The 19575-nt window shown below is 41.5% G+C and overlaps 2 protein-coding genes across 2 annotated transcripts; both read right to left on the bottom strand.

Annotated features, from left to right (window-relative positions):
- Positions 1 to 3484: 3484 nt before the first annotated feature.
- LOC143400101 (olfactory receptor 7A17-like) lies at positions 3485 to 4441 on the bottom strand. The gene has a single exon (XM_076857386.2). It carries the CDS (start codon positions 4439 to 4441, stop codon positions 3485 to 3487), a length of 957 nt encoding a protein of 318 aa, XP_076713501.2.
- Positions 4442 to 14812: 10371 nt separating this feature from the next.
- Positions 14813 to 15739, bottom strand: LOC143410236 (olfactory receptor 7A17-like). The gene has a single exon (XM_076870997.2). It carries the CDS (start codon positions 15737 to 15739, stop codon positions 14813 to 14815), a length of 927 nt encoding a protein of 308 aa, XP_076727112.2.
- Between the last annotated feature and the right edge of the window lie 3836 nt (positions 15740 to 19575).

Here is a 19575-nt window from a genome sequence, read left to right as displayed (position 1 = left end):
TGCACCCATGCTTGCATGTGCTGGCCTTTCATTTGCTTGTGCATGTGTGTGCCCATGTAGGCTTAAGTTTTCTCACATACAAGTGTGCTCCCATGTATACCCATGAGCAGAGTGTATGTGTGCATATGTGTGAGCACACGTGCGTGTATATCAATGCACACATGCTTGTGTGTCAGGATCATACACCTTCATAAATCATGGACATTAGCCAATCAGGGGCCTGCACGCAGCCACCTGTCCATGACAATGGAGGAATCTCCGGCTGCCCTTCACATTGACACAGCGGGTGGAGTTGTGGCCCTGACATTGCACAGAGCTGCACTCCTCCACAGCTGGGGACATGAAGGACTGGGTCACCCCATATCCCAGCTCCATTTGGGCCTTGTCTCCAGTCATCCTCCCCAACCTTACCACCCCCCACACCTTCCCCCATACCATGCACCCAGGAGCCCACCAGATCAGAAACGGCTCTGGGACAGCACACTCTAGTCCCAAAGCACATTGGAGGAGGAACTGGAAATTCATGGTCCACAGGCCAAACCCATTCGCCCCTGTTTTGAAATGAGGCATGAGTGGGTTTTATGTTTTCAAGTAGCTGAAAAAAATCAAAGAAAGAGCAGTAATTGTGACACTTGAAAACTGTATGATACTCAAATTGAATAATTATTTGTTTTTACTGTGATTAAGACATATAACATAAACATATAACATGAAATTAGCCTTGTTAATTGAAGTGGAACAAAATACATTTCACAATTACTACAGTTTCCAAAAGTTATCGTCATTCCAAAGACTCTGTAACTATTGAGAAAGAGCTCTTCACTTCCCTCCCCCAGCCCCTGCTCAGTTCCCATCTACTCCCTATCTCTACAAATTTGCATATTTTAGCTATTTCATATGAGTGGAGTCCCACTAGATGTGTCCTTCTGTTTTAGTTTATTATTTAGTTTAATGCTGCAAAGTTCACCCTTTCAACAAGTGTCAGCACGTAGATTCTTTCCCTGGCTGAATGATCTGTGATGAACATATACTATGTTCATGCCGGTGTCTGTGGTGGACACTGCTTTCCCCCATTTTTGGTTACTACAAATATTGCTGCTGTGAACACTGATGTACAAGTATTTATTTGAGTCCCTGTTTTCCATTCTTTGATGGGGTGGACTTATTGGGTGTAAGATAATTCTGTTCTGAGGAACTGCCCAAGTGTTTTCCCCAGTAGTGGAGCCATTCTCCATTCCTGGTGGTAATGTGTGAGGATTCCTGGTTCTCCCCCTTCACATCAACATTATTATTTTCTTCCTAAAAGTTTGTGTTACTTTTGAATTATTAGTCTATTTTTGATTGATGATAATTTTATGTAATTATGAGTTATAAATGATATTTTGATATATGTATGTGCTGAGATCATCCAAAATCCTCTCATCCAGCGATCTTTTATTTATTTATTTTTGTTGATCTTATTATTGTTTTTTTAAATACACGACAACAGTGGAATGCATTACAATCCTTATTACACATATAGAGCCCGATTTTGTTGTTTAGTCACCTTCATATGCAATGGAACAAGAGAGTGCATTCCTCCTGTCTGCCTGTACCTTTGTGCCTGTTGACCAACCTGTCTCCATTACCCTTTTCTATTCCCCTGTCTAGCCACTGGTAATCCTTACTCTACTCTCCACTTCCAAGAGATCAGCTATTTTAGGTTCATTTGTGGGAATGTTAAATAGTATCTTATTATGATTTTGCATCAAATTCAAATTTTGGTCTCCAAGTCAGGTTTTATTGGGAGACAGTCACACCTGCTCATTTGTGTGTTACCTCTGATGGCTGTCACCCCTGTTGCAGAGCAGTGTCACCGTGAGGGACCATCTGGTCTGTGAAGCCTAAGACATTTACTATCTGCCCCTTCACAGAAATTTGGTGGCCATTCCATTCAAGCAAATAGACAGAGTGAGAACCATGTTGGTGAATGTGTGTGTGGGTGGGGGGGGGCACTTCCCTAGGTCAGAGCTGCTTGGTGGGTAGAGAATGTGATGGAAAGAAGGACAGACGCCACAGGTGTCTAAGCCCTCATTCCTGAAACTTCTGAATATTTTACTCCACCTTTTGTGTTCAACTGTGAATATCGTCTTTAAAATCAGAACAAATAAAAAAATACATACTGGGATATTATTACAATTGTCCTCAGTTCTATTTCCTTTAGTTTTTGTAATAGCTAGCTATTGCTGCAGAACAAGCAGTCCTCAATGCAAATGGTCTAATAAGGACTTTTTTTCAACAAATGGGACAATCTGGTTTTCTAATTCTGGCTCAGGAAAAGAACATGCATGTTTTCAGGAGAGCCCATGGCTTGGAATCACATGAGGGGCAGGAATTCATCTCCCTTGTGAGCCATCCTTTGATCTTGAGGACTGAAGTCATTCTGAGCCTGAAGACACACATAATGAAGGATACGGGTATTGCTCACTTACTACCCTTATAGTGCTGTGGCAAAATTTAGAAAGGGAAGGAATATTTCACTTAGAACAATGGAAGGATTAATATTTCTAGGCCGCACTGGACATTTTTAAGCAGAAACACGTCAGTGACTCAATAACACAACCTAAAAAATTGCTGACCAGTCCTCAGTAAACAAGCCCCTGACACCTGGACACCAACCTTCTCCACTTCAGTGATTATAATTGCAGCATGAAAAGACATATTTACAAGGTAATGCAATGTGTAATGTAGAAGTTCATCTCATATGTAAAGTCCTCTCTGATTTTGAGGCCAAAGTAATCATATTTTCATTTCAATTTTTTTTTTTCCATTTAGACGTTAAGTGGAGACATGTATTTGAAAATAAGTTTGCCTGTGATTATGGCAGACACTCTGGACACCATGCTGGGCAAGAGAAAAGAATCCCAATGGTGAGAAGAAAAGCTAGTGCTCAGCCATGAAGCTCACTGGTCTGTTGGAATCGGCCTCATCAGGAAGAGCAGCTGAGATGGAGATGTGTGGAGGCATGAGGGACCCACAAGGGCAAAGCCATGCTGTGGGATTCCCTCCAGTATAGGATTATTACACAGGCCGTCTTAACTGTCAAATGCATTTTTTATACATGGAGGACAGCAGATTAGTGTGTTTTAGTATCAACAAAAGAAAAGTCACTTGGTATGACCCATCATTTGAGGAAAAAAAAATGTTTTTCAGAAATGCGTGTTGTCCCTTGAGATAAGTGTGAATTTCCAATATCTCTAATTCAGGATTGAAAATCACTTTGAGAATGTAGTAGATGATAAAGAGGAAGAAAACTGCTCAGATCTCAGAGGGAGCAGAAAGCTTAGCAACTGTGTTTTATGACTCTCATAGAGAAGTCGAAAGCGAAGAAAGAGAAACTCCAGGAAAGGGATAAAAGGAACAAAATGATTTCAAAATTCTAACAAAGAACATTTCAAATTTTTCACTATGAGGCTTTGAGCCGCCCTATGATCAAAAGCAATTTTTAAAGTCCCACCAACATGGGCTCTTTAATATTTTTTTCCCAAAAGAGTCTTCTCAGAGTGCTCTTGATGTCTTTATTCCTTAGACTGTAGATGAAGGGGTTCAGCATGGGGGTGACCACAGTGTACATCACAGAGGCGGTTGCACTGGAGTGTGCATTTTGTGCAATAGAAGAACTAAGGTACACTCCCAGGAGTGTGCAATAAAATAAGGAGACCACGGAGAGGTGAGATGCACAGGTGGAGAAGGCTCTGTACTTGCCCTGAGCTGATGAGATTGCATGGATGGAAGAAATGATCTTGGAGTAGGAGTACAGGATGCCAGTGAGGGGGCCACCTCCCAGCAGCCCTGCCACAAGATAGAGCACCATATTATTCAAGAAAGTGTCAGAACAGGCAAGATAAACCAAGTGATTAGGTTCACCAAAAAAGTGTGGTATTTCCACATCTGTGCAGAAGGACAGTCGCAACGTCATTAAAATTTGTAACAAGGAATTGAGAGCACTTGTAATCCAGGAAACCAAAACCAAGAGTCCACAGAGCCTGGGGTTCATGGTGACCGTGTAGTGCAGGGGGTGACAGATGGCTACATACCGGTCATAGGCCATCACAGCCAGGAGGAAGTTCTCCAACCCTACAAACAATGTAAAAAAGTAAATCTGCACGATGCAGCCTGTGAATGTTGTGGCCTTGCTCTGTGTCTGGATGTTCACCAGCATCTTGGGGATGGTGGTGGAAGTGAAGCAGATGTCCACAAAGGACAGGTTGGAGAGGAAGAAGTACATAGGTGTGTGCAGGTGGGAGTCTGAGATGGTGGCCAGGATGATGAGCAGGTTCCCCAGCACAGTGACCAGGTACATGGACAGAAAAAGGACAAAGATAAGGGGCTGAAGTTCTGGGTTTTCTGAAAGTCCCAGAAGAAGAAATTCAGAAATTTGTGTGAAATTCTTTGATTCCATGTGCTGTGAAGAGAAAAAATTGAACATGAGTAGTTTTTGAAACTAATCCCTTTTAGGGTGACCCCAGTGCCATTCCTATTAGCAGATTTGTTCCCTAATAAGCTGATTTATTCCTATTTAGAAGTTTCAGTCCTTCTCTACCTTTTAATCAGCATAGTTTTTATTCTACCAATAAACAGTCCTTCTATGTCCTTGAGGAAGGGGCCTTGAGTTCTGATCCTGTTACTGGCACTGCTCTGCAATGGGCACAGGGCGCTGAAAAATAAAAGATAATAATGTTTATTTAAAATAATAATGGAGAACAAATATATGTAGACAATTATTAAAAACAGCAGCTCTTGGGACTGGGGTTGTGGCTCGGTGGTAGAGCACTCACCTAGCACATAAAAGGCCCTGGTTTTGATCCTCAGGACCACATAAAAATAAATAAATAGAGGTATATTGTGTCCAACCACAGCTATAACTTTTTTTTTAAAGAAAAGCAGCTCTAGAAGAGGGTTTATAATGTTTTCTCCATAAACTGATGATACCTATTGAGGAGCTAGATTTAAACATAGAGTGTACCTAGATTAGCACATCACAAGGCACAATATGCATATGTGTAAGGGTTATGTAATGGTTAAAATTAAAAGAAACATCTTCATAATGTCACATGGTCTAGTCCATATGAATCCAACTAGGACAGATCAGAAGGGAAGGAGATAGAGGGGCTGTTCTTCAGGGGGTCCAGGTAAAGGGGTCAAAGGTGACTCTTGATCAGAGGCCTGCAAGAGAGGAGGGTGCCCTGAGGTGGTCTGCAGAGACCTGGGCCTGGCAGGAGGGGTGAGTGGTGCAGGGTCCTGAGGACAGTGCCTACTGTGCACATTCTCATTTCAAAGGAAGCCACAGGGGAAGGAGCTGCCTCCTGGCTTCTGTGGAGATGCGGAGATTCTCAGGAGGGGCCTTTGTTCCCCTGCTCTGTCCTGACAGTTGCTGGAGGTGGCTTTCCTGAGGTGGCTGACCCCTGAGGAGCGGCACATACTTTATGTGGACGAGAGAGAGGATGAGTTTAGACACCTGTGAACTCTGGCTGTCCCTTCAACACATAGATGTAATCATCATCTCCGAGAGTGTCCCTGGGTCTCTATTGTTTCTTGTTTTCTTGATTTTTTTTCCTTTGGCAAGACCATTTACCCTAAGGTCTACCCTACCAGGACATTGTCACATGCACAATATTATATCATTAGTCCTGGTACTACATGGTGTAGCTGGTGTCTGGAAATTAATCACCATATATAACTCTAACTTTCCAACCGCGAACACACGGCCCACATTTCCCCTGCTCCACTCCCTGACACCACAGTTCTAGTCTGTGTATGAGGGTGACAATTTTAGAAATCTCATGCCTGTAGAATCATGCATTATTCTACTTTCAAAGGTATCCTGTGGACCAAAGTGTGTCCCTCCTCATTTCGCTCTCTTGGATGGGATCAGGAGTCTGTATTATAACAAGCTCAATTCAACCAGATAAGTAGTAAACAAGAAAAGAATGATTACAGGCCATTGTGCTAGATGAATGAAGAGGCACAAACTTCAACAAAATAAAGGCAAAATACTTTCAAAGGCATGGTAAGAGGATTATTACAATTTGGAACACAGGAACTGAATTGCCCCTGATCTATAATACTCTCCATAAATTCCTGCCCCTCTCCTGATATTCTGCCATCTTTCCTCAGAGGACTTATCCCTGAGGACATTATAACATACATGCATTGGTTTCTGTGTAGTCTACATTTCCACTATAATCTAAGGTCCAAATGAGAAGATATTCTACCTTTCCTCTTCATTTTGTGTTTTCACAAATGTGGACAGTTTAATAGAAAAAAATAATAAATTTAGAGTTTCTATAAGAAAAGAATAATCAGGTGAATAAATGGTTGCAAATCAACTTCATTAAATGAAATGAATTAAAATCTAGCATAAAATTTTCATCAAAAGAACTAAAATAACCATCGTCATGAGTCTCTAATTCAAGATTGACAAAGACCTGGAAATAAATAATAAAAAGATACTTTTTTAGGAGCAGTGAAAGAAGTGGTATCCAAATTTATACTTTAATCCTGTAAAAACTTAAGTGGACCCAAATGTGCTTAGGACATTGGACATAACGGCAGGAGTGATGGAGGAGTAACAACCAAGGTTAGAGCATCACCACCCCTCCATTCATGAGTTCCCACCATGCACGAGGGCCAGGAGAGTCACCTGCATCTTCCCACCTATTCCCAGCAGTAAGCCCATGAGGCCAGGTGCCTATTCCAACTGTGCAGAGAGGGGATCTCTGAAACTACTGTGTATGAAATGTGATTATGTGAAAGATACATGTGACCATCAATTGATTACAATAGAATATGTTCTACAAGAGGGCAGAGGGTGATTGACACTCTAGAACCATCCCTAAAGCAAAAAGGGAGTAATAAGGAAGAACAGATAAGAAATAAGATACAAAATGGTATAAAAGGTACTTAATTATTGCCGATATGAAGAACTTTAGTATAAAAAACAATGGAGGGGTGGGTCAGCAATGTGACCAACTCATAGGTTTGGCCCCAGAAAATTTATTAACTCACATGTTCCCCCTCAAAAGCGCAATACATACATAAAAGAACTAAATACAAAGAGCAATCTTAGTGAAAACAGCTTCCAATTTTTCTCAGAGTTAAACAAAAATACCCAGTTCCCATCAAAGCAAAGAATTTCCAATTACAAAGAGAAATAAAAGGCTAACAAGCTAAAATACACTCAGTCTTTGCAATAAAAATTGCAAAATAAAGCTCTTTAATTTTCTACACTAACGTATTAAGTAAAACTTATTCATGTGAATACCCAGCATGAGAAAGGATGCTGTGAGATGTGTGTCCCCTGAAGGCAGTATTTGTAAGCAGTCCGAGTCTCACCTTTGTAATGAATATGGAAATAGCTTGAATACACTCCAGGCTGAAATTAAAGGAAGAAATGCCCTCACCTCACTGCACACCCCGCCACCCCTGAGACTCATTTTGCCCAACCTGCTACTGGGGAGCTCCCTGGATATGTTCTCATTTTATGGAAAATACTTGATACACTTTCCCAGTCTTGTCCAATGGGACTCTGTTCCCATTATATGTTGTCAGCAATGATCTAAGCACTGCAGAGTCTGAGAGTCGCTTCTCTTTTTAACATGTTAACCAGTGGCAGATGGGTGAGTCAGCACTCAGCTCTCTCAGCTCTGGGCTGGGTGGGTCATGTTGTCAGCTTCTGTTCTTGCTGAACATTTCCTGCAGGACCTACCAGGTCTCAGACTCACATGGATGGGGTCTCTGAGAAGGTCTTCCTGTGGAAGTCCATGTGGAAGTTGATGGTGGAGACTGAAGCTCTGTCCCCAGACAAGACAACAGGAGGAGTGCAGCCCTGGCCCCTGAGCCAGACTTAGGACTCCAGAACAAGCCACCAGGTCCTGCCCAGCCTGTGATTGCACACTCTGAGGGACAACATCAGGGCAGCTCCTTGTAGCGCCCTCTCTGCTCATTAGATTCAGTCCTCTCGTCACTCCATCCCCTGAGCTCCTGACTTTCCTGGGGGACATTGGTCAGAGCAGAAAGTAAAATCTTCCTGCTTATTCTATATTCCCAAGAGATCAGGGCAATTAGGTGAATCTTGTCTTTGTTTTTCGTTCTCCATAAAATCCTTCACCTTCCAGAAATCTACATTCCTTAGCATTTTTGCCTATTTTGCTTAGCTATGATTTCCTCCAAGCTACTTGACTTTGCTAGATTCATGGACTGACCAAGAACTGGCTTGAAGGGACACAGCCCCCAATGCCTTCAGAGAATTGCTATTGTCTCTTCATCAGGGGATAGAACTGTGTTTGTTATAAAGTCTTGGAAATTTACCAGAACTCTTGAAATCATGATGCTTTTTACAAAGCACTTAGTTATTTCATGCTTGGAACTAAAGTTAAAAACTGTCATTTGAAAAAACAGAATATAGTGTCACAGTTTGCCTTGTAAAAAATTGTCATTTATGCCTTTATTTATAAAATATTAGGCAATTATTAGTGATATACTTAGGTATTTGTGTGTGTGACTGTGTGCACGCATGTATGCATGTGCCTGCAGCATGGACTGAAGTTAGAATCTTACAAGGATTGTTTCATTTAGTTTTTATTGATGCATATTGTATGAGGTCAATAGTGTCATGACTCATTTTATATCTGTATAAATGGGGACCAGAGAGGCTAATAGATCTGCCTCCAGTTATGAACTGAGTTAGAATGAGCTTGTTCCCTGTTCTCCTGCTCCAGGGCACCGGTCTTCCACCAGGCATAATCAGGCCTCCTAGAGACAGGTGGCAATTGTTGAGGAAATTTTGGATTTTTATCGCTTGGGATTTGTACAGAACCTAGGAGGTGGAAGCCTGGGATCCTGCTCAGTGGCCAAGAAAGCACAGGACCCCACACATCAAAGTGTTATTTCACACAAATGTCAACAGTGGAGAGTTTGAGAAACACTTTTCTGACCAGAATGTTTCCAACTTCAGTGTGAATATGAATCACTTGGGGATCTGGTTGAAATGCAGGTTGTGATTTGACAGGTTGGTGTGGCCAGAGATTGTGCTTTTGCAAGAGTTGCCAGTCAGGCTACAAGCTCCTGGTCCTGGTAGGTAGACAACGATGACTAATTCTCCTCCTCCTCCTCCTCCTCCTCCTCCTCCTCCTCCTCCTCCTCCTCCTCCTCCTTCTTCTTCTTCCTCCTCTTCTTTTAGGTGCAGAAAAATCATGATAATGGCCTATAACAGAATATTTTCAAGAACACATGCACTGTGGAGTGACTGCTCCTACTAATCATCATGTGCATCACTTCCTGTGGTTATTATTTCTGTGGTGAGACACTCGATATCCACTCACCACTGTTAAAGATTCTGTTGCTAACTATGGTCACCAGGTTGTAGGTCTCCTGAACTCTTCCTCCTGTCTAGCTGAACCTCAGATCCTCTGACCAACATCTCTCCCCACAACCCCACAAACCACATCAGTCCCTGGTGACCAACATTTCACTCTTTTTATATCCATGAAATTAACGTTTTTAGATTCCACAGGTGAGTGAGATCATGCAGCATTTGTCTTCCTGTCTCACTTTCACTTCTCTGGGGACTTCCATTTCCATCTGTGTTGTCACAGCTGACAGAATTTCATCCATTTTTATGGTTGAACCATACTCCCCTGAGTATACATAAGGTGTTTAATTCGTCCATCCATGTATCCAGACATAGGTGGATTCCATATCTGCTTATCTGAATAAGGCTAAATGAATATGGAAGTGCAGAAGTCTCTGAGGCTAACTTCATTTCCTTTGGATGAACATTTCCATTGATGCAATTGCTGCACCATCTGATTTTCCCATTATTGACCACTGAGGCTGTTGTCCAGCATCAGAGTCAAGTGCAGGCATTCCAAGGCCTTCTCCACCATGAAGGCCTTCATCACCTCAGTTGTAATTTAGGTGGTCAGGAGCTGGACTCTGTAGCTCGGCTTCTGCCTAAATAAGTTGACATTTGCCTCTTGAAGGCTTCCCTTGTGACAGGAAATCAAACTTGTTGTCCTTGGCTCCTTATCTACAAATTTGGTAGACTCCCCTTCTTCATGGAGTGTCTGTGTGAACTAACTCATAGGTTAAAGATCACATGAAATGACCTGTGGAGAGTAGATGTCCCACAGATAACAGCCATTGTGACCATCACCTTGCTCCTCATTGGCTCAGGTCACTGTGACATCACAAGCGTTTCCTGGCACAGGAAGTGAGTCCAGCATTGAGTGGCTCCTGGGAGACGGGGAGAGGTGGTGCAGGGACATCCTCCCAGGACCCAGGTAGGCAGCTCAGAGCCTTGGTCCACTACCCTGTGCTGTGTTGGATTCATGGGCGTCATCTCTGACCCACTCAGGAATGGTCCAAATAGCCACAGAAAAGGTTTTCAGACTCTTTTAAGTTGTTTTACTATGTTCTCCTCTTGGGAAGATCTAAAACAACTGATATTTCTTGGTGAATCAAATTATTTGTCCCTTATTTCTCATCCTGGTAAATCCATAGGAGATAATTCATAATTTTTTTTGATGCCACCAGAAATAAAAATGCTTACTTCTCTGATTCTGCCCCACAGAGAACTTGTTTTATATTTTACAATTAGTCATCACTCCCACATATTCTGCAGGACAACTGGCCAACACTGCCCAGGACTTTGGGTCTTGGCCCTGCCTTGCCTGATATGAATGCATGTCCCTCCTGTGTGACTTTGGACATGCACAAGTGAGTGGTTAATTTTGGGGGTCTATTTGAGTGGATTGAAGGATGCCAGGAGAATTGGTAAATCTTTAGTTCTCTGTGTCTCTGGGAGAATGTTTCCAAAGACGATTGTCACTGAGTCACTGGACAGAGTGGTGAATCTCCCTCCCCAGGAGCAACTCCATCCAAACGTCTGGCCCTGCACTGAACAGGAAGACAGAACAAGGGGAAGCTCCCTGCTGGTTCTTCCTTCGGGAACAGGCGTGTTCTCTCCTGCTGCTGCTGCTGGACATCCGACTCCAGTTCCTAGAGCCTCTGGACTCTGGCACTGGCCCCAGCAGCCCTCTGGGTCCTGGCATCTCTCCTCCTGGACTGGCTGCTGCACCATTGGCCTCCCTGGTTCTGAGGCCTCTGGCTTCTTGGACTGAGTCACACGACTGGCTTCTCTGGCTCTCCAGCTGCAGACACCATTGTGGAAACACTCAGCCTCTGTGATCACGGGAGTCCATCGCATATCTGAACCTGCGTTTCCATCTGTCACCTGTCCACTTCCTCTGGAGAAGCCTAATGTCAAAGTGACCTGCATCAGGTGATAGGATGTGGGCAGAGGTGACCTGCTCCATGGGAAGAAGCTGTAAGAGGCTTGGGGGATTCCGCCACGCCCTTCTCTTCCTCTGTGTTGGAAGGGTGGGCTCCCTCACTTGGTGGCCTTTTCCTTAGTCACGCTCCCAGAATGATGACGCACCTATGGCAAACACAGCTGGGTCAGAGCCACACACCTTGAGGTCAGCAATGAAGGGGCCCAGGTTTTGTCCACAGGAAAACACTCTGACTTGGAGTGTGGTTTGTTTTCTGCAGGTGACAACAACACACTCCCCAGGTGATCTTAGGTGCCTCCAAATCCACTCTGGCTGTAGCATGTGTCAGAAGGTCCTTTCTGCTCCTGGCTGACTGACCTTCTGTCCTGAGTACATAGCGTTGTGTTTATGCGGTTGTCTGTTGATGCACATCTTTTTCTCACCGTTTTGCTACTGTGAATAATGTTGCTATGGACCTTGGTGTCCAAGCATCTTTTGAGACCCTGTTTTCCTTTCTTTTGTATATATACACAAGGTGGAATTGCTAAGTGATATGAAGTTTCCATGTCCAACTCTCTGCAGAACTGCCAAACAGTTTTCTGCAGCAGGTGCAACATTTACATTCCCAGAAGTAATGGATGAGGATTCCAAATTCTTATCTTCACTAACGTTGCTATTTTCCTTTTAGCAATTTTGTTACTTTTTAATTTTTATCGAACCATAATCACACATATATGTAAGGTGTACAATGTGATACTTTTATAAAGGTGTATACATTGTGCAATGATTGATTCAGTTAATTAGCATTTTCATGCTCTTAAACACATATAATTTCCTCATGATAAGATCAAAATACTTTTTTCTAGCTTTTTAAAAATACATGTTATAGGGGCTTGTTTTTTAGCTCAGTGGCAAAGTGCTTATGTAGCATGTTTGAGGCACTGGATTTGATCCTCAGCAGCACCACATAAAATTTTTTTGAGAGTATTAAAAAATACATGTTATATATTATTAGTTTTTGTCCCCCCCCCAGTAAACAGTAGAGCAACAGAATTATTCCTCCTATCTGACTATTGAAAGAAAAGTGGTTCAGGACTAATAACACACATACCTGGGATAAAAATGGATTTATTTTTCAGAAGTCTGACAGACTGTTCTGCACAGAGAACAGCAGCAATTTCCCCTTGAATGTGACTTTTTTAATAGGCTAGAATCATGGTTGCGGGTTAGGGGCAGGTTTAGTCAGAATTGACATAGTATGCATCCCCTGATCTTGTGGAAGCCTGGTTTGTTTCTTGGGACCAGAGACTGGCAGTTCTCCTATCTCTCAGAGGGGGAACAGGGAAAGTGTTCTCAATGAGAGAACAGGGAGAGACCAGTCCATCACCAGGCAGGTAGGTTTTATCTCAGGCTAGTTTCTATTTCTTGAGAATAAGAACAGTATTCATAAAGTGAGGGTGGGGGGAAGCAAGATGGCTGAAATTATGCCACAGCTCTCATTATATCCATTGACCAACTTCTTATCATTGCTCAGACCTTGGTTCTACTTTCATCTTCTATGAGATCAGCTTTTCTTAGATTCCAACTATAAGTGAATCATGCTGATTAGCATTTCTGTGTTCTTTGAAGAGGTGTGGTTTTTTTTCCTTTTTTTATTGGTTGTTCAAAACATTACAAAGCTCTTGAAGAGGTGTGGTTTTGATTTGCATCAATTTCAAATTTTGGTGTCCGTAAGTGAAGTTTTACTGGGAGATGGTCACACCATCTTTGTGTGTGTGTGTGTGTGTGTGTGTGTGTGTGTGTGTGTGTGTTGTCTCTGGCTGCTGCCACCCTCATGGCAGAACTGAGTCACTGTCAAGAGACAGACCATCTGGCCTCTAAATCCCCAAACTTCACAGAAGTTTGCTGGCCACTCCATTCAAGCAAGTAGGCAAGGTGAGAACCTTATTTGTGAATGCCTGCATATGTGAGTGAACTTTCTTCAGTAAGAGCTTCTTGGTGAATAGAGGATATGAAAGAGAGAAGGACGGTCCCCTACAGGTATCCAAGTTCTCATCCCTGCAACCTGTGACTATGTTAGCTGACCTTTATCATATAGTTGTGAATATTGTCTTTAAATATTATACCAATGCCAAAAAATGAAATAACAGATTATTATACTTATACTCTGTCTTGTTTTCTTTCTTTATTGTAATAGTTAGGCATTGCTGCATAACAAGCATTCCTAAATGCCAGCGGTTTAATGTAGTGCCATTATACAAATGGGACCATGTGGGAAGAGTTATTTTGAGCTTGGTTTCATGAAGGAATATGCATGTTTTTGCAGGAGAGCTTATGGCCTACTATCACAAAATTGGGTAAGAATCCAGGCATTTTGCAAGTTACACTGAGCTCATGATAGTTGTAGAAGCAATACTTGAGCAAAAATGGCATATATAAATGGATGATAATGATATTGTTCATTCACGACCTCTCATGGTTATGGCAAAATTCAGAAAAGGGTGGATAGTTCACTTAGAACAACAGAAGGATTCATTTTTCTAGGCAGCACTAGAAATTTTCAATCAGAAATGGAAAGATAAGTCAATAATAAACCACAAGAACTGTCCACCAATCTTAGTGAGAAAACCCCTTACACAGGGAGAGTAGTCTTCCATACTTCAGTGATTCCATTTGCAATATGAAAAGCTATATTTTGCATAGCAATACAATATGCAATGTGCAATGTACAAGTCTATCTCATCGTGTTTACAGCTCTCTTTGATTCTGAGACCAAATAAATCAACCTATTATTTCTTGTTTATTTTCTGTTGCAGCCTTCTCTTGCAGATGGAGATTAAATAATTTGTTTTCCCTGTGACAGTGGAAGATACTGTGGACACCAAGCTCCGTAACTGAACACTGATGAAGAGAAGAAAAGCTTCTGCTCAGTCACAAAACAATAAATTCAAAACTCACATTCTTAAATAGAGAAGACACGGACAGTGAGGTACAAAGGGATGACGGACTGCCAGAGGAAACTGGGATCCCAGCCTCTCTCTCCTCCTGGATAAAACTATGCAAATGACCTTCATTGTCAAGTGTGACATTTTTCCATCAAAAGAGTACACACAACACATGGCAATGTTTTTTAGTACAAACTAATCAAAAATAATTTTGTGTAATCTGTATCCTGAGAAGAAATTATTCTTCAGAAATTCATCTTGTCCCATGAAATAAATGGGAATTTCCAGCCTTTCCAATCCATGAATTGAAAACAATTTTGAGGAAGTGTGTCACGGATACAGGGGAATGCTCTGTGGACGTCAGAGCAGAAAGCTCATGAGGTGACTTACATATTTTTCTTGGAGAAGTTAAAATTTAAAAAAATGGAAACTCCATAAAGCAAATTGGAGGCAGTTCTAGTTCCACAATCTCAATAAAATATTGTAATTTCTTGCTCTGAGGCTTCAAACCTTGCAATCAGCAGTAGTTTTGAAGGTCCAGGATAATGGGAGCTTTTATAGTTTCTCAAAGAGTCTTCTCAGAGCGCTCTTGATGTCCTTATTCCTCAGACTGTAGATGAAGGGGTTCAGCATGGGGGTGACCACAGTGTACATCACCGAGGCTGTAGCACTTGAGGGTGAGTTTTGGGTCACAGCAGAACTAAGATACACCCCCAGGAGTGTGCAATAAAACAAGGAGACCACAGAGAGGTGAGACGCACAGGTGGAGAAGGCTTTGTACTTGCCCTGAACTGATGAGATTGCACGGATGGAGGAGACTATTCTGGAGTAAGAGTAAAGGATGCCAGTGAGGGGGCCACCAGCCAGAAACACAGCTGTAATATACACCACCAGGTCATTAAGGAAAGTGTCAGAACAGGCAAGGTGGACCACCTGATTAGGTTCACAGAAAAAGTGTTGGATTTCCAAGTCTGTGCAGAAGGACAGTCTCAACACCATTAAGCTGTGCAATAAAGAATTGAGGGCACTTGTGACCCAGGATGCCAGTACCAGCAATCCACAGAGCCTGGGGTTCATGATGACCATGTGGTGCAGGGGGTGACAGATGGCCACATACCTGTCATAGGCCATCACAGCCAGGAGGAAGTTGTCCAACCCTGCAAATAATGCAAAAAAATAAATCTGTATGATGCAGCCTACATAGGTAATGACTTTACTTTGCATCTGAATGTTCACCAACATCTTTGGGACAGTAGTAGAAGTGAAGCTGATGTCCACAAAGGACAGGTTGGAGAGGAAGAAGTACATGGGCGTGTGCAGGTGGGAGTCTGAGATGGTGGCCAGGATGATGAGCAGGTTCCCCAGCACAGTGACCAGGTACATGGTCAGGAAAAGGCCAAAGATGAGGAGCTGCAGTTCTGATTCCTCTGAAAATCCCAGAAGAAAAAATTCTGAAATTCTTGTGTCATTTTGTGGTCCCATGTGCTTTGATTGACATAAGGAAAGAGAAAAATGACATCATTAATTTTTCTGATTTTCTTTAAAGAACCACCCCCTCCCTGCACATCTCAGATCAGGAATTCCTGTCCCTCTCCACCTTTTTATCAATGTATTATATACTCTACAGTTGTAATGAACTATTCTTTTATGAATGTGTGGGATATAAGTTGGGTCCATCCATGATCCTGGCAATGTCTAGGCAGTGAGCCTTTAAAATAAAAGTACCTACAATCCATTCATGCTGAAAAAAGTCATGTGTAAGGAAATGAATAAAAACCAGGAGCTAAAGGAGGGTTTTGAGAGTTTTCACTTTAAAAGAATGATACATGTTTGAGCAAATAGATTTTAATTTTATACAATATATACAAGTATTAAAACATCACATGGCATCCCATAAATACATAATGTATCAGTTAAAATATTAAAAAGACATGTGAATTCCATACCTATTTATACATATAAAGTATCAATTTATAAAAACAATAAATAGATGGGTGCCGTAGCACATGCCTGTAATCCAAGTGGCTCTGGAGGCTGGATAGGAGGATCACCAGTTCAAAGCCAGCAAAAGCAAGGTGCTAAGCAATTCAGTGAGACCCCTTCTCTAAATAAAATACAAAAATAGGACTGGAGTGTGGCTCAGTGGCTGAGTGTACCTGAATTCAATCCCTGGTACACCCACCCCCCAAAAAAACAATAAATACATCGGGGTAAGGCCAGTGGAGTAAAACAGGGTGAAACGGAGAGGGGGGATTACAAACTGAAGTGGAGCAAATTATATTCCATGCATGTGTGATTATGTCAAAATGAACCCCACTGTTACGTATGGCTGTAAGGCACTAATACAAACATTAAAAATAAAAAGCCTTAAAAATATAAATACTTCTGTGATATATCAGTAAAAATTGCTATAAAGAAAACATGGACAGGTAAAAAGAAGGGTGGATGGAGGTGCTATTTTTTATGGGGCACAGGTAAGACAGGTTAGCAAGATGACATTTGAGTAGAGATCTCAGGGCAGAGAGCCAGATCTATGAGACTGTCCTCAGAGATGTGTGCCTGGCTGGAGGAGTGAGCAGTGCCAAGGCCCTGAGGGTGCTGTCATTTCAAAATCAATGAGCCATGGTGGCAACCAGAATAAACAGGAGTAGATGGAGGAGGGACCAAGTTTGAGAACTGGGAGGAAGGAGATGGCCTCCTGACACTGCTGAAGGTTGTGAGTCTCAAGGTGCAGAGGGTCCTTTGTGCACATGTTGTTCCTTATCTTCTGTTTGTAGCAGCTTACTGAAGGGTAGTTATATCGGAAGAAATGCATGTATGCATTATGCACAATCTGATGAGTTCAGACATACAGAACCTTGGTGCCCTCATGCAATCCATGCTACAGACACATCCATCACCTCCCAGAGTGTCCTTTTGAGTTTTGTTTTCTTCTTTTCTGTGGTAAGAACAATTAGCCTGAGATCTAACCTCATAGCAGGACTTCAAGTGTACAGTGTCATTTGTTACTGCCTGGCCCCATGTTACACAGCAGGTGTCTGGAAATGAATGATTTTATATAAGTCTGACTGGATACCCTCTAAGATCCTCCCACACATTCTTTCCTGCCCTCCTGGACATGGCACTATCCCATGCATCCATGAGATCAATAGCTTTACAGATCATGTACATTGGAATCATGTAATCATGTGATATTTTGATTTAAAAGGCATCCTGTGGATCCCTCCTGAAATCTCTCAGTTATTTACAAATCAGATGCCTGTGTTATAACAGTCACAGTTTGGCCAGACAACAACTTTACAAGAAAAGAAAATTAGAGGCTTACCTCCTTAATGAACATAGATGTAAAAATCCCCAACAAAATACGAGCAAAATGAACTCAACAGCATGTAGGAAGATTATTCCCAGTTTGGAATAGATGAGCTCAAGGGCCCTGGCTCTGAGGTCTGCTCACTCTATATGAATCTCTATAAAAGTCCGCACCTGCCATGGCCCTCCGTCCTCCTCTTCCTGTGGTGTACTCTTGTGGACGTTCTATCACAGATGCACTTATTCCCCTGCACTCTTCCTTTGTCACTATAAGATGCACGTGAGCATAGATCTTACCTGCTTTCCTCACTTATGCATTTTCACAAAGGTAAAAAAATTGGAATGCATAAAAAATAAAATTAATATTTTGTACAATAAAAAGAATGCCAGGCGAATAAATGACTGCAAAACATTTATTTAATGCAAAACTAACTGCATTAAGTAAAATGAAATTAAAGTTTAAAATAAATTCTCAAGGAAGAGACCTAAAGTAGCAATAATGTAATTCCATCAACATGAATCAACATTACATTGGCAAACACCTGGAAATAAAATAATAATAATGGATACTTCTTTAGGACCATTGGAAGAAATAGTATCTAAAGTTATAATCTCATCCTATATAAACACAAATTTATTCAGATATGCTTATGACACTAGACACAATTGCAAGAATAAAGAAATTATGTCACTCTGTGAACAAAATATTCTCAGAGCTTTTTTTAGGAGTCCTTCCATGCATGTGAGGTACATCCAGTACATGTATTATTTCATTCATTCCTCACCTATAATAATATTTAATTCCATGATACATAAATGGAAACTATAAATATAATGAAGCTTTTATGTGTGAAATGTAAGCTATGAGAAAGATGTAGGCAAGCTTTTGTTGAATGCATAATATATGTCCCACCTGTTGGCAGAAGATGATGACTGCTCATCCAAATAGAACCAATCACACCAACCAGAAAGACAGTGATCAGGAAAAACATAGGCAAAAAAAATTGTTAAAGGCACAAAAAGTAATTAATAACTACTAATCATGCAGAGGAACTTTCTGTATTTAAAAAGCTAAAGAGGGAATGAGTCTGCAATATGCCTGGCTGATAGATTCCCCAAAGTTGATATACATTCAAACCCTTTCCCCCAAATATTTGTATTCTTATGTTAAAGAAATGGCAAGCAGCAAACTTAGAGAAAAATCTCCAATTCTTTCATTGAAAGAATAATTTTAAAAAAACAGATGAAATTAATTTCCTTACAAACAAACATTTTGCATGAACAATTCAGAATTGCAGAGGAAGGAAAGACCAACAAACTCAAACATATATTCGATTTAAGCAAGTAAAATAATAATAATAATAAAGATACAAGGTAAAGTTCCTTCTGTTCTTTTGACCTATCAAGTGAAGCTTTTTTATGTGAATGTTAAGTATGAAGAGAAGATCCAGGAAATGCATGTCTCGAGCTGCTGTTGTAAAGTAGTATTTGTAAGCAAAACACTAGTCAGATATTTGTAACGGGTAAGAAAATAGGCTCAAATACACTCCATGTTAAAAATTAAAGAAGAAAAAAACACCCTCTCTCCACTCTACATCCTCTGACCCTAATGCTAACTCCCTTTACATCCTCCCTAATAGAAAATCTCCTTGAATATAATCTGATTTTATGGGAATGCTTTCTGCCTGTCATTCATGAGTCTCACCCCACTGGTCTTCCCCGCTCCCCATGTCATTGTCCACGGGATCTATGCACTGCAGAGTCTAAAAGACACTTCTCTTGTTAACACAGTGAATGAGTCGAAATTAGTCCAGTAAGGAAACACAGAGGTCTCTGAGCTCTGGGCTGAGCTGACTTGGTTCTCAGGTGACCTCTACTCCATTTTGTCAGGTTCCATCCTTGCTGACCCTTTCCTGTAGTACCTGTGTCTCGGGCTCACCTGGACGGGGTGTCTAGTTAGCAGGATTCTCTATGGAAGTCTGGATTCCTCCCTGGTTGGTTGATGATGG

This window comes from Callospermophilus lateralis, chromosome 1 (genome assembly GCF_048772815.1).
Source record: "Callospermophilus lateralis isolate mCalLat2 chromosome 1, mCalLat2.hap1, whole genome shotgun sequence".
Classification (NCBI taxonomy): domain Eukaryota; kingdom Metazoa; phylum Chordata; class Mammalia; order Rodentia; family Sciuridae; genus Callospermophilus; species Callospermophilus lateralis.
The sequence above is the reverse complement of the archived record's forward strand: the minus strand, read 5'-3'. Positions and strand labels throughout refer to the sequence as shown.

Coding starts and splice junctions, on each gene's coding strand:
- LOC143400101 (XM_076857386.2), bottom strand. CDS start 4,441: ATGGAATCAAAGAATTTCACACAAATTTCTGAATTTCTTCTTCTGGGA.
- LOC143410236 (XM_076870997.2), bottom strand. CDS start 15,739: ATGGGACCACAAAATGACACAAGAATTTCAGAATTTTTTCTTCTGGGA.